The sequence below is a fragment of the Eptesicus fuscus genome, chromosome 3 (assembly GCF_027574615.1).
Source record: "Eptesicus fuscus isolate TK198812 chromosome 3, DD_ASM_mEF_20220401, whole genome shotgun sequence".
Lineage (NCBI taxonomy): Eukaryota > Metazoa > Chordata > Mammalia > Chiroptera > Vespertilionidae > Eptesicus > Eptesicus fuscus.
The window spans coordinates 86,881,003-86,897,089 of record NC_072475.1 but is presented as its reverse complement, the minus strand read 5'-3'; the positions used below and the strand labels follow the sequence as shown (position 1 = coordinate 86,897,089).

The window sequence follows — 16,087 nt, the reverse complement described above, 5'->3', positions numbered from 1 at the left end:
TAGAGAGAGAGGCAGAGAGAGAGAGAGAGAGAGAGAGAGAGAGAGAGAGAGAGAGAGAGAGAGAAGGATTGATGTCAGAAGAAATATTGGTTGCCTCCTGCACACCCCTTACTGGAGATCCAACCTATAACCTGGGCATGTGCCCTGACCAAGATTTGAACTGGTGACTTTTTGGTGTACTGGACAACGCCCAACCAACTGAACCACACCAAACAGGGCAAAATAAAATGTGGTATCTTTTATTTGATGCTGTTATATTATGGTTCTCCTTCCAGAAGCCCAGGGAACTTTATAACAGTTTGTCAATAATGCAATATGCTGATACTCTAATAACATAAATTGATAACAGATGGTTTCATTTCCAGAGAGTCCAAGTATATAGTTAAATTGGCCCTCTTAGTAAAAACAGAAGAGTTAGAGACATCTGAAATTTCAATCAATGCTCAACCCATGCTTGTGCTGGTCTGTTGATTACTCTGAGGAATGGTAGCTATGAGAACAAGGAGTAAAAATTCTAATAGATATAGATTTCAACTGCCCCATATTCTTTCATATTACATTATCCACAGTGTGCTTCTTAAAAATATATGAGGCTTGTCACAAGGTCCATTTACTACTAGAGTGTGGATGTCCTGGGGCTTCTTAGGGAGGCTCAGGTTACCAGCTTCCAAAATAATTTGAAGGCCTACAGTGTACATCTTACAGACCCAAGGTGTAAATATTTGAATACAATTATTAAAGGGAAAGAATTGTTCTCTACTGATTTTTTATTACATGACTAGAGGCCCAGTGCATGAATTCATGCACAGTTGGGGTCCAGCCAGCCCAGCCCAATTGGCATATCAGGGCTGATCCTGTCAGAAGGAGGAGATGACGGGCGGTTGGCTGGCTGGCCTGCCTTGATTAGGGGTGGATCAGGGCCGAGCCTGCTGAGGGGAGGGGTCATGGGCAATTGGCCAGCGGGCCCAGCCCCCAAATGGGGTAAGGGGGGCTGATTGGGGGTCAGCGGCCAGGGGGAGGGGCCATGGGTGGTTGGCCAGCCGGCCCTGACCCTGATCAGAGTAAGGTTGCCGATTGGGGGCGGAGCTGGCTGGGGAGAGGGGCCACAGGGCAATTGGGGTGGTGGGGGCCCATATGGGGCAGAGCCGGCTGGGGAGAGGGGCTGCAGAAGGTTGGCTGCTGACCCCACTCCCCCATTGGGCCAGTTTGCTGGCCGCAGTGGGCGTCATAGCGACTGGTCATTCCGGTTGTTACGGCGTTCCATTGCTGGCTTTATATATATATATATATTTATATATATATTTGTTGTTGTTGTTGTTGTTGTTGTTGGGGTTCATTCTTCTGCATTCTAACAGGTGAATTTGGAGAGGTGTGCAGTGGTCGCTTAAAACTCCCATCAAAAAAAGAGATTTCAGTGGCCATCAAGACCTTGAAAGTGGGCTACACTGAAAAGCAAAGGAGAGACTTCCTGGGAGAAGCGAGCATTATGGGACAATTTGACCATCCCAATATCATTAGGCTGGAGGGAGTTGTCACTAAAAGTAAGTAAAGTCTAAAGTCGTAAGATCAACTTTTGTGTATGTTGAGCAGAGGTCATTTAAACCTGAACTCAGTCATTTAAGAAATTTGATCTTTTTTTTGCATAAGTATCTAAATGTCCTAACAAAAAGACCAGTTTAAGATTACCATGTCTTTATTTGACAAGAGAGCAAATACTAGTTATTTAACTGATCTGAGTGGGGTTAGCTAGTATTATATTGACAGTGATCTTAAAAAGCTTTAAAAAATTTAGAAGCTAAAAACTGGACATTAATACATGCTGATTAAAAGACAGGGAAGAAGTGAATTTTGGAGAAATTTCTGTTATGTAGAGTAGCAAGGAAAAACAATGTTTCAAGTTTGATAGAAATTGTCAGGAACTCCCAGCTAGCTGTCTTTTATTTTATTACTCACCACCTTCATTTAAGCTTCCAAGTCCTTACCCACCCCAACCCCCGGCTTTAGGGAAATTATGGGAGTTTCCGGAACACTTCTGAGCTATGAAGGTTGGGATCACTTTAGACCCAATGCCTTTTCTCTGTTCTCTGTGGATTTCAAATAATTCTAATCCACAGTCCCATGTGGCTTCTTGACTTGTCTGGGGAAGCTCTAGCTCACAGCCTGTGATAGAGATCTGAACTTATTTCCTTGATGGTTTCTCCAGCCAGACTCTAAATGAATCCCATGAGACAACTATGTGATTTTTGGCTCCGATCCCAATGAAAAGCTCTTGAGAATGCTCTGGGATTTCTTCTTTTTCCTTAAGATTTTAGAGCACAAAATGAAGAATAAGTTAAATTGGCAGCAAACTCTTTAGAAAGAAAGACAACATGGCAGGGAATTTGGCATCCATTAGAGGATAATTGATTGGCACCACATTTACATATTCTGTGGTTAACAATAGACATTACATATTATATTTTTCACAATGATATTTTTCTTTAACACTATGCAGAGCACTTTCTTAATGGCACTAATACCTATTCTCATTTTAGTGTGACTAAAACAGCAGTTCCTTCCTCAGAAAAGCATGGGATAATCAAAATATACTTTGATATCCTTTATAGTTTTCTTATATAATAAATGGGATTAAGAATTTAGCAATGTAAGAACTTAACCATAACATGTAAGCCCACATTAAGTCACATAAGAATCATTTTTTCTCTGTACTACTAAAAATTAGGCCATACTACTAGTAACACTAAAATATTTTCTGACAAAAAGACTTTAAAAAATTTTTAAATTAATAATCAAAACACTTTTCTCGGTAGTACAGATTAGGAAAATGTATGAATCCTTTGTTCCTTCAGGGTAAGACCAACCTACTTAATATCCACGGAATAGGATGATATCTCAGTGGTGTTTTAATAATCAGTCATTTATTTTTCTCCATAGCTTCCTTACAAAGTGGTTGTGCTTCATATCTTTAACCCCGCTGGGAGAGGAAACGCATTTAAACTTATGCAACCATTCTTCTTTTAACTCTCAATTTTTACAAGTTTTTCTTTCTGAGTTGGCTATTATATGTCCAACATTGTAGTGTGGAGATTATTTTTTTCCTACTACTATACTGTGAATTAGGTATATTACAATTTTACATTTGAACAAATGGTAACTAAAGAACAAGTAAGTTGTCTAATTGGAAAGTTCTAGATGTGGCATTGGTAACTTGGTCTGTTGGTTTTACCTCTATCACCAATTCTAGGCAAAAATATGTTTCTACTTTTTATCATTGTATTTGACTTATTTTATATATATATATATATATATATATATATATATATATATATATTTGACTTATCATATATATATATATATTGAATTATTTATCTTCCCTAAAACTTGAACATAACAGGGCATCCCTCAAACTTCAAAAACTTTCAGTGGCCAATTAATAACCATTAATGCTTAAAACAAATGTAAACTCTCATTGGAGGCAAGATCCATTTTATTTGATAATCAGCAACTTAAACAGAACCTGAATCATAATAGGTATTTAATTGACTAATGTTAGGAAATAAAAGATTGCTTGCTTGCTTGATTGATTGAATGAGTGAATTTTTAAAAAACACTCTAGTTTTCTGCCAATAGGTCTTCAGTGTTGGTTTATTTAACTGAATTCGTGTTTCCGAGTAGAATTGTGAAGCTGCTTGTAGCACGCCAGGAGTAATGAAGGAAGTGATTCCATTTTAACATGGGCACCTAATTTCTCCAACACCTACAACTATGTAAACACAAGATGCAAGTAACTATGAAAGTAAAAATTAGGTTTAAATTTAAGCTTATTGATAAGCTCTCGTATATTAACAAGTAAGAGTTGATTTTTTGCTTCCAGTGTTAAAAATTTTTATAACAAGTTGTTATATTTTGCTAGCTGCTTTTTATAAATTTGTTTACTGAATGGTAAGTAACATTAAGTTATAATAATTGTGGTAGGTTTTCTTTAGATATAAAATTGAAATAATCAAATATGAATTATGATCACCTGGCAAAGAAATCCATAAAACAATCCCTAAGACCAAAATTCAGGGGGAAAAGATTAAGAAAAAAAATGACCTTTAAATATTGTCAATAGTATGCATTTAATACCTTATTCAAACCTGATTCTGTGACATTCTAATATGGATTGTAACTACCTTATTCTTAGGGTAAAAGTTCTAAATTTGATATATCTCCCTGGTCAAATAGACATGTAAGAAGCTGCCAAATCTGACTGTATAAATCCCAGTCATCTCATATAGTGCAAGCATAACAGAGTAGCAGACTGAGAATTAGGTTTTGAGCTCCTTTACTGGCATATGTAAAAGCTCTAAGTCTGGCACCTGTAACTAAGAGAAAATAGAAATGCCTTAGAAAAAAAGTAATGCATTGCTTTTAACATATGAGTAAGACAATTTTTTTCACCAGAAGAAGTTATTCAACCCACTTCTATTATTTTCTTTGTTTCCTGAGACTATATAAAGGATAAAACAATCTACCTTCAAAGTCCAAACACACACACACACACACACACAGCTAGAGTTATGCAGAGCTTAAAATTTAATGAATAAAACAGCATTTAAAGAAGAGATATAATTGGTATCTGGATTAAAAATCAGGTCAAAGTTCAAGGTCTTACTCAACCCCACTGGTTATGAGACATCTGCATATCAGACCACTCACAGAGACTCACTTTCTTCAATTGTAACATGGAAGTAGCATTTCTATTTTACTATTTCCAGATACTTTAAAGATCAAATAAGATTATGTAGAAATGCATTGTTAAGTGGAATAGAGCTATAAAAATCTAAATTACCACTTCTGGCGAGCTTGAGGTTTTACCAATTAATCTTGGGAGTACAGAAGTAAATGCTTGAAAACAATTCATTTTATTTTTACTCAAAAATACCTTTTTATTATTGCTATTAATTGTGCTTTGAAGCACCATGTCTATTATAATGTATAATTTTCAGCTCATTTGGAGAAAGCCCTTTATCCGATCATTATATTTTCATTTATTTAAATTGAGCCATAAACAATTTTAATGGTACATTTTGAGCCTGATAGTCTTAAACAAGAGAAGGTGAGAGAGTCTCTGATCTCAAAGTAGCAGAAAGGTGGGGGCACAGTCTCTGCTCAGAGCTTGGCACTAACATGTGTTATCAATTTTAGTTGAAGTTCAAAAAGATGGAACTTGCTTTAAGCAAATGTTTGAGATTTCTGCCATCACACCATTAGTCAAATGATGTTCAGACTCCAAGAAGACCTCCACTGGCCACTTTTCACTTAGTAAAACTGAAGGAATTATGTAGATAAGATTGATGTGGGTTTTTTTATTGTTGTTATTCGGGGAGGAATTATTTACTGAAAATTTTAGAAAGTAATAACAATGCACTTAACTATAAACTTGTATTACTAAAGAATGCCATAACCATAACATTAAGATGATTTTTTTAAATAAGTCAAACATTTCTGTATTGGTGTGAAAATCCACTTTACCAAAAAAAAAAAAATACTTGTTTGTTTCCACCTTTCTATCTGTTCCACATATGATAAGAAAACATTACTGGAATAAAATGTCATTTTTAGAGAAAATGCCAAATTCTTGCTATTTTCTCTTTGCTTCTCTTAAAAGGCTTTTTTCTGCACTTGTCTCAAGGGTACTACACCCCATGTCATAATCTTAATAGACAATATATAGTTATACTTATTTTATTAATAATGTACAGAAATAGTTTGTCAGGATAATCAGTTTTGGAAACTCTGTGTTCAGGATCGTAATTTGGTAAATCAGTTGAAGCCAACTCATTCTAAGCACCCACATAGCAAAACTAAGAAAATCTCTACTCAATATGTGAAAAAAGTAAGGCAGGAAGTGCTATTTTCATGTATTTTCTTATTTCTTCAACATGAAATAATGTGTTGTGTACTCCATCAATAATTTTAGATAGGATGAGTTTTTGATAGTTTTGGAAGAACAAATTCAACTTATAAAATTTGTCATGGGCCCAGATACTGTCTTTAAAGAAGTTTAAAAATACAATATCTATCCTAAAGTAAGGAGAAATATAATTACATAATTGTGTAATAGCTGTCTGAGTAGTACTGTTCTTATACAAACTCTTGCCGAAGGGGAGAAAAAGAAACATGCCTAACTCAGGAGGCAAGTAATATCTTGACACCAACCCACACAAGAATATTATCAAAAAGCAAAATTACAGGTCAATGTAACATATGAATACATTTTCAATAGCACTGGAATAATTTTAAAGCCATGCATAGCAATGTATTAAAAATGATACTTTATCATACCCAAGTTAGTTTATTCCAAGCATGCAAAGTTGGTTCAATATTTAACATCCAAGAAAGTCACAACATTAATAGATAGAAAATAAAAAGGCAATCTCAATAAATGCAAAAACAAACATTTTAACCTAAAATATTTTCTTAGCACATCATACATAGAAAATATGTATGTCTGATAAATGTATATAAACACGCAACACACATATAAACTTCATATTCAATGGTGAACTATTCAAAGCATTTCTTTTAAAGTAGAAATAAGAAGCCTGCTATCATCACTTCAATTCATTATTATACCTAAGTTATTAATTTTACTATTTGAGAAGAAACAAAAGGTAGGAGCTTGAAAATAAAATAGAAAAACTAAGCTGTTCTTGCAATATCACACTCAGCACTTTCATATTACTATGTTCACTAATTGTCATTATACTTATGAAGCACATCAGCTGTGAATAGAGTAACAGAGAGCAGGAATATTGTTCCTGTCTTTAAAGATATTAAATTTTGTTTTAAATTAGCATCAATACATTTAAAACTTTTAAGGTCAGCTGAGTGTAAAACATTTGGTGTGTTAGCATTGATCGAGTATGATTGGTTAAAGAAAATTTGGAGAAACCGTTTTTTAGCTTAATTTTGAAGGCAGAGGTTATCTTTAACCAGCCTTAAATGACAAACATGATATGATCAATTGTAATTAGCACTCTGCCAGGTACTAAATATTGAACTGAAGTCAAAATGGAGTTGGCCCCTGCTCTCATTAACTCATAAACCAGTGGATATAACAGAGGTTATTCTTAACATGAATAATGTCTTGATTAAAATGGAATTTTGAAAAGATTGTCTGTATTTTACATGATTTAATGGGCAACTCACAGGAAAAAAATACTCTAATTCAGTGCATTACAATATTTCCATCAATCAGTTAGGTATAGTATGTGAAAATCTATACCAAAACCTTTTGTTTCTAGTCAAAGGTGACTTAAGACTTTCTTCCTGGAAATAGTGATGCATATTTTGTCAATTTTCTTCAGTTTTCTTTATCTTGCTTCTTATTTTTGCTTCCACCCTGATTCTGATTACATTATACTAATACTGAATGTGGGATAATAAGGCAAAATATATAATCTCATAATAGATTGTGTTTAAGACTTTTGAAAAAAGAATTGGATATGTAAGACACACTTACTGTTAATAGGAGTTAATAGCATTTCTTTTGGAAATGAATTAAATTTCAAAATTTGTGATATTGGAGTCATTGGTAATTTTTATGTTTGCATAAAATATATTAAAGTAACATTTATTTGATAATTAAAATAAACATTTCTATGTATTGCTATATCTCACATATATCTGATTCTTCTTTTTATAAAAAGGTGATTAGGAAGGTTGAGGTGAAATAAATAGTGCTGAACCTGGAGTTCCCCGACATTCTGAAACACGTTTCTTCTGTCCTCAAACAGTGACTCAATGATTAGTAATATCTCTGAGCCACTAGGGAGAATTGGGGAAATGAACTGATTATAACATGCTGATATGCTTCCCTTAAGCTTTTAATTATGAAAAAATCATGATTTCATGTGTACTCATAAATAAGTTTAAGAACAAAAGCAAAATTCTCCTGAAAATTTTGTTTTGCTCATTTTTGATAAAATTTTATTTTAGCCAGACACCTAACAATAATTTGAGTTCACTATGCATACTTAGACTTGTTTTAGTATCTCTGAAGGCAGTAAATGATAAATGTTCTTGATAATGTCACTTCTAAATCAAAATATACATGAAAGAGTAAGCAAACTTCAATAGAAATACATTGCATTGTGTGCAGATGAGCTGGTAATTTATGATTTCCAACCATATTTCATATTATTAGAACTAGTTCTCATCATTATTGCATCTCTTTTTCTTTAACCCCATTCATCCTAATCAAAATCACAAGGGAACCTAGGTAAAGATACCGCTTTCCAATATAGATTATTTGTATTTGTTTACTCTTTATCTGTACATTTCGGCTTGCTGAATCTTTGAACTTAATGTAAAGCACATTTTTAGACTTGCCCATTTTAACTGATGTGTTTATAAATACCTAAATTATAGAGCTAAATTCAGCCTGATCCAATTTCTGAACGGTCATGCGGCTTCGGCTTAATTGACTGGTTTGAATTTTCAGCTACTTTCATTTTCATTTCCCTTGCCAAACATTCTACTAGACATGTCAACAAAAAACGAAATGGTCATAAGGCCGGGATCCCGAAGGAAGAGAGGCAAAGGTCTGGGTAGTGCTGTATGCAAACACAATAACTGGCCACTGTAACTGAGAGTTGGCTGTAAGAGGCAGAATATCTATGGCTACATTCTAGGTATGCATTGAATTTTGCTAGATAGTATTCTTCCTAGAATTCTGTTAAGAAAGGAACACAAAAATGTATACTAATTTATGAAGAATATACATATGCAGAAATTCATCCATTCATCCATCCATTCAGGTCACAGGTCTCTGGGATCAGTCTTCAGGCATTTCATTTACCAGTTCAGGAGAGAGAGAAGTTTACAAGGAAATATTGAATCTTCCTTTTTTCTTTAATATCTTAAAATCAAAGCTCAATTATAATTTTGAAGAAGCAAGTTCTGGAGACTTAAAGTTTTGGCTAAATTGACTTTTCAGACATCACCAGACTACATATATAATGTGTTACTCAAAATTATAACTAAATTAGAAAATAGATTGATGTATCAATTGGTTGTTACATATATAAAATTATTTGAGAAATTTCATAAAGTTTAAATAATTTTTATTACCTCAATAAACAAAATATACAGCTTGGGATACATTCAAGTACCAAATGTAGGAATTATAATCTTCACAGTACTAATCCATAATTCACAAGCAGCATGAATTAAGAGTTTTCACCTATGAAAGGAAAAAAAATCAAAGAAAGCTATTTTCCATGATGAGAATGGCAAAGTAAGCTTTAAGATATAGAAGGATCTTAAGAGGAAAAGCTATATGTGCTCTTCACTTAAGTATGCATTGATGTTTGTGAAAAATCTCTTATTTGCTCAAAGTCTTCCATCAGTAGTCAGTCTTAACTCAAATCTTCTAGAACTGGAAGAGGGGTGATTTTTCTTCCTCTGTAACATGATTGTTTATAACTAAAACAATATCATAGCAACAATAAATAAAGAGAATTTCAGTGTGGTAATACTGTATATGTGAGCTTTTAATCAGAGACAACCATGTTGGGGATCTGCTGAAGTACTAACTGTGTGACCTCAGCAAGTTTTCTAAATCCATGATGCTTTCCCCTAAGGAAACAAAATGGGAATAATACAATTACTAAAGCATAACGATGATGTGAAGATGAAGTGAAGTAATTATGTTAAGTACTAATGTAATTCTAAATATGGAAACTTTACTAATGTTTCCTATATATCAGAAATATCAATTTTATATGTCTTTTTGTATTTGAAATGTTTGTTTTATATTACTTATTTTCATAGTTGTCATGATGCATGTAGAGTTATATGTTTTCAGCTTTGGTCACATAACATTATTGTGTAACAATTGTTTAAAGTACTAGTCTTCAATCATTTTAATTCAGAATAATCATAGAATTTTAACCCACAATTGTCTAAATCATTACCAATAGTTGAACATTTGTTCATTTGTAGATCTATATATTAGTATATTTAACACCTTTGTGTTTAATGCCTTTTTATATACCTTAAATGTTTTTCTCAGGATGAATTTCCAAAAGTAACAACCTAGTATATTCAGGTTGTGGTGTAATTTCATTATCCTCTTTAGATCTTCGTTTTCATATGTGTAAATGGAAATGATAAATAATAAGTTAGAGCATATAAAATAATCAGACCACAATCTTGTACATTTTATAAAGGGCTATCTAAATGAATCTATATGCTTGTTAAAAGATTTAATAGCATTTAAGGCCACATATTCCAAAATGGTTGTTACAAGTTACTGCCAACAGAAATTTTAATTTTATTTTCTTTTTAAACATAGCATGGATTTTATAATCTTTAATGTGTTAAATGTATACAGATAAAAATATAATTATTAGTCTTAATTGTTTTGTGCAATTCACATGTTGAATCCATGAAGGCAGGGACTTTGATTTAATTGTTTCTGACTAACTAACACAAGAGAATATCTAGCACATAGTTCTGTAACTACTTGTAGAAAGTATAAATGATTGTGGAATTCTTGGCTATATCTTGAGCTTGAAGGCAGAAACACTTGATTTTGTAGATCAGCTAAGATGCAATTAAAGTGAAGAAAGGGTCATATTTTGCGTTCATGAAAATACATGCCAAATAAGCCAATTTAGGTAGTATAGATTATGAGCTCTTAGTCAAAAAACAAAACTTAATTTTTAAAAAAATTATTTTCTATTGAAATTTAATTTTTTAATTGCAACTTTGCAAAATTGGAAAGGCAGGGAAAACTTTTACTTTTTTTAATTTATCAGGTGTGTCAAAGTGTATTATATATGTCCATTGCATATTTGTTGAACTCTAATAATGATTATATATTTAATTTACAATATATCTAGGTAAACCAGTTATGATTGTTACAGAATACATGGAGAATGGTTCCTTGGACAGTTTTTTACGTGTAAGTAGAAGATTTTTAAATACATATGTGTATCTCTCTCTTTCTATTTATGTACATACATACATAAATATGGAATGAATTACTGAAAATGTTGGAGACAACCTCTGATACAGTGCCAATTAGATAATCAAAGTTCAAAATAAAACTAAAATTTGCAGAGACTGAATAGCAAAGGGAAGGCTATAAATTCGAATCTTTATCTTGAAGCATCCAAATGTTAATGGTTTATATTTTTTAAACAAATATGTTCAGTCTTCTTCAGCTTTTTAGTACTGCCAAAATTCACATTGGTTAAAATAAAAATTAAAAATAATCTTAAAGTAAGACATAAATAATATTGATTTAAGACATATAACCTTTTTTATCTAAAGTAACCTCAGACTGCTATAAGATAGCAGACCATCTATCTCTCACATAGTTCTGTCCACTCAGAAAATAGGCATGTTCTATAATGCCAAAGTATTCTCAATTCAGAGATATCATTTTGGAACAAATATAATGTTCAAAACATACAAAAATTTTACATTGTCAATCACCAGTCACTGCAAGGGATAAAATAAAAAATAGACCCATCCTAAAAGGAACTTTCATCAGGATATATAGAGACAGATGGTAGATAGATGATAGATAGATAGATAGGTAGATAGATGATAGATAGATAAATAGACAAACAGTACATTTCATTACTATGGGGGAAAACTCTAAATTTTATATGAATGAGAAATTGCATTACTAATATTCGTGAGCCAAATATAATTTTATTAGAAATTATTTTCACAAACATATTTCAAAAATAAGCAATTGTTCAAATTAGGTAATTAAAATCATAAAAATATTCTTTTACAATATTATTGTTCATGTAGATATAACTAGACATAGAATTTTATACTTATGTATGTATGTATTTGTGTACTACATTCATATGTGTGTATCTATCTATTCATTTATTTACCTATGGTCTAAACCAGCAGTCACCAACCTTTTGGACCTCACAGACCACCAGTTGGCGAACACTGGTCTAAACTATATATTTCTACTTTAATCCAAGAAGATTGGAAGCTTTTCTAAATCCAGAACTCCAACATTATGTCCTATTTATTTCTATTTTATAACCTATAATTCAAAGTTGGGTCAAAAAACACATATTTAATAAATAATTTTTACTAATTTTGAAGTAATTATATAAAGTAATTAAATATATAACACCCACCTTATTTGAAAAAAATTCACGAAATATCCAGAAAACTAGAAGGAAGAATGAACACTCAAACAATTGGCCCTGATCAGGGTGGGCCGGCCAGACCCCACCTGTGCACGAATTAATGCACCGGGCCTCCAGTGAATAAATAAAACTACAATGGCCACATGATACATTTTACATTTTTGTTCCTGAACTGAACATTTGTAAGGTGTTAGTCTATCACATAAACATGATATTTCAGGTTTGAACTTAAAGTCAAAAGGATACTAAGGTACTTCTTGTTACAAAGTATTTAGTAATAGCACTTATGCTATTTTGTTTTAGCCTTGTATCCATTTATTTACATATCTTGTTAGGCTGGAGTGATTAGAACTAAAATGTATAGTCAGTATTATTACAATTCCATATGTGAGATTTTAACCAAAATATATCTTTAAGAGACACAACACAACAACACATCTTAACTGTACATTTGAAATACTTCCCAGAAACATGATGCCCAGTTCACAGTCATCCAGCTAGTGGGGATGCTTCGGGGGATAGCATCTGGCATGAAGTACCTCTCAGACATGGGCTATGTTCACCGAGACCTTGCTGCTCGGAACATCTTGATCAACAGCAATTTGGTGTGTAAGGTTTCTGATTTTGGACTTTCACGTGTTCTAGAAGATGACCCAGAAGCTGCTTATACAACAAGAGTGAGTAACTCTTTCCTCCCCTCTTTTATCTTTGTTTTCCACCTTGTATTATGTTGACTCACAAAGATAGAAATCATGTCAATGCTTAGTCATTTACATCTGCCCCAAAAGGAAACTTATCCTTTAACATTATAATATTGTTACGTGTATGGGAAACTAGATATCGCTATTCATGAGGATGCTAATGATTTTAATTCTGAAATGCTCTACATTGATTTAATGTTTCCCTCAAAAGGGCAGCAAGATTCTCATATGCTTGAAGTCTGTGTTTTTATTTTTTATATTTATATTTGAGGCATTTTTAAGTAGACTGTATAAATTCTTAGCTACCCCCACCAATATCTACAATTTTAAAGCATTTTTAAAGTAATATTTATATAGGAAACACATGTTAATATTATAAAAATTTCAAAACAAAGCAATAAAAAGAAGAAAAGTCATCCATAGTTGTGCCAACCGCAAAGAACATTTGTAGTTTTGTAAGTCAATTCTTCCATATTTATCCTGCATATTTTTCATATATATATATATATATATATCCTCTATAATAAAAGCCTAATATGCTAAGTGTCCGGTTGTCCATTCAACCAATCAAAGCATAATATGCTAATGATATGCTAAGGCCACTCAACCACTCACTATGAAGTGCACTGGCCACCAGGGGGCAGACACTCCAACTGGTAGATTAGCTTGCTGCTGGGGTCCAGCCAATTGGGACTAAGAGAGATGGGCTGGACATGCCCTGGAGCCTTTCTGCAGTCCCTCCCCAGCTGGTCAATGTCCTGCGTACCTCCTCAATTCCTATTGTGCACCGGTGGGGTCCCTCGACCTGGCTTGCGCCCTCTCACAATCTGGGCTGAAGGATTTCCACCTCCTGAGTGCACAAATTTCGTGCACCAGGCCTCTAGTAATATATAATGGGATTATTCATAATAACACTAGCTTATTTTTCTCTTTAAGAATATAATTCTATTGTTAGCAATATACTTCTTGAACATAGCTACTATAAATAAATAATATTTATATTTTTCATGTTTAATAGTGTGATGTATTCTATTTTCTAGTTGTACAATATTTTAACCAACCCCTAATAAGTTGACAAGTTATTATTACATATGCTTTTTAAATATATTATACAAATGTGTAAATAATTCATCTGCATTCATAATTATATGAGTCTAGTAATTTACCTGAAAAATATTCCTAAAATTGAGTTTTTTGTATCAGAGACTGTGCTGTTTTCAAAAGATATTTAACTAGACTGCTGATAATATTAGACTTTATAATTTTTAGTATTTACTTATTAGTTGTGACCAGTTGTACTTAGTGGTTTTAATTTGTGTCTTTTTGATCAAAATTCATTTGATTATTTCACCATACATTTATTGGCAGATTTCTTTAAAATACTATTTCTTGGGGAACATTTTCTTTCATGGCAGAATATTTTTAAAGTAAAGATATAATAATCATTACTAATTTTACTACCCCCAGTTTTAATATTTTATAAATTACCAACTATGCATTACTTATAAAAATGGTATCATGTTTTATATACAGGGTGTCCCAAAACATGTATACACAATTTGAATGATTATAGAGTTAATGTTTATTGACATACAGTTCAATTTCAAAATTTAAGAGAATCTACAGAAATGAATACCTTTTTTTATCAACCCCTGTTTTCAAACTGATGGCCATTCTGGTCCAGGCACTGCTGATAATGTGAAGCAATGGAATCGCAAACATCAAGAATCATTTTGTTTGATATTTGTGGACTGTCAATTCATCGACTGTTGTTGGTTTTGTACTGAGAACTTTATCTTCTATGTATCTCCATTAAAAAAAAATCTAGTGGCACTTTAGGATAAGTTTTCTTTGTTCAAAAATTAGCCTGGCTTCACCCATTATTTCCAATCACTTAAACCTGAAAAGGAATTAAAATTAAGTTTGTTACTAGCTGTTAAAGTGTGTACACATTTTTTGGAACACTATATGTATACTGATACATAACATTATTTCCTCTTATCAATAAATTCAGTATTTTTACATATTAATTTAATGTTATTTTGTAATCTGCCTTTTTAAACATATAAAATATAGAAAATTTCAGATAACAAATATTCCTTGTACAGTATATCATTACATAGGGTATAGTATTCCATTTTTTCATATACATAATTTAGTTATCCAATCCACTATTAATTGGAGAGTTTCAAAGTCTGGATATTTTTAACAATACTGTGATATATCCTGATATGAAATTCTTTTAGAATTAAAATAACTGAGTGTGTAACTATGTGAGGATTTTGATATATGAGTCACTCAACTGTTTTGCATGTAGTTTGTTACTGTTGGTTACTCCTTGTAGCAAAATATAATATAAAGGAACCAGTTCCTCCATATTCTCACCAGTCAAAAGAATTAACAGTTGTTTTTTTTAAGTCAACTTATTGTTTAATTCTAAAAGTTTATTCCTGATTAAAAGAACCAACTCATTTTTTTTTTCTAAATCTTCAACCTTGACAATTCCATTAACCACTACCAAGATTGTCATATAGCATCAATATCACACTCTGAGAAATGTCCAATATGCCAGACGGAGTTTCATCTATAAATAAAGCTGTAGTGATAGGGCCACAGAAATATAAAACACAATATTCTGGAGATGTTCTTAGATGTGTTGATTTAAGGCTGGAACATTCCTGAAGACTTTATACATCACATTAATGTTTGCATTTTCCATTTTCAATTAGACTCTGTAGCGGATTCACTGTGTTCAATTTAAGTATTTTTAAGTATTTAAAAAAATGTTCTCTGCATAAAAATGTTATTCTTAGGAATACAGTTCATTAAGTTAAGAGTAAGAAATAAAAGATAGTTGTATATCTAGCAGCTAGTTGAATTGCTTGAGAAGAGTAATTATGACTACACAGCTCTTAAAACTTGATGGAATTGCAAAACAAGGGTAAATATCTTGATTGTGGTTTTTAATGTTCCTTCTCAGGAGTCCAGGAAAATTAGTCAGTGAGCATTCTGCAGAAAAGCATCGTTTGTATGACTAATTATCATCCCAGAAAACAACATGTACAACAGATGATAATATATTTATTGTCTCCAAGGTTTTTTCTTTTTATTTTACTCATGTAACTCTGTATCCTAAAGATTTCCTTCATAAACTTCTGCTATTATATGAGTGTTTAACATACTCCATAAAAAAATGAAATTTTTGCT

At 32.3% G+C, this 16,087-nt stretch overlaps 1 protein-coding gene across 3 annotated transcripts in view; it reads left to right on the top strand.

The window, feature by feature from the left end:
- Positions 1-16,087, top strand: part of EPHA3 (EPH receptor A3) — a 360,358-nt gene that overhangs the window by 303,995 nt on the left and 40,276 nt on the right. For all 3 annotated transcript variants that reach the window (XM_008155577.3, XM_008155576.3, XM_054712267.1), the window contains exons 11-13: positions 1,356-1,541; positions 10,896-10,957; positions 12,647-12,856. In XM_008155577.3, the coding sequence (XP_008153799.1) occupies positions 1,356-1,541; positions 10,896-10,957; positions 12,647-12,856 (458 nt within the window). The remainder of the gene's footprint in view (positions 1-1,355; positions 1,542-10,895; positions 10,958-12,646; positions 12,857-16,087) is intronic.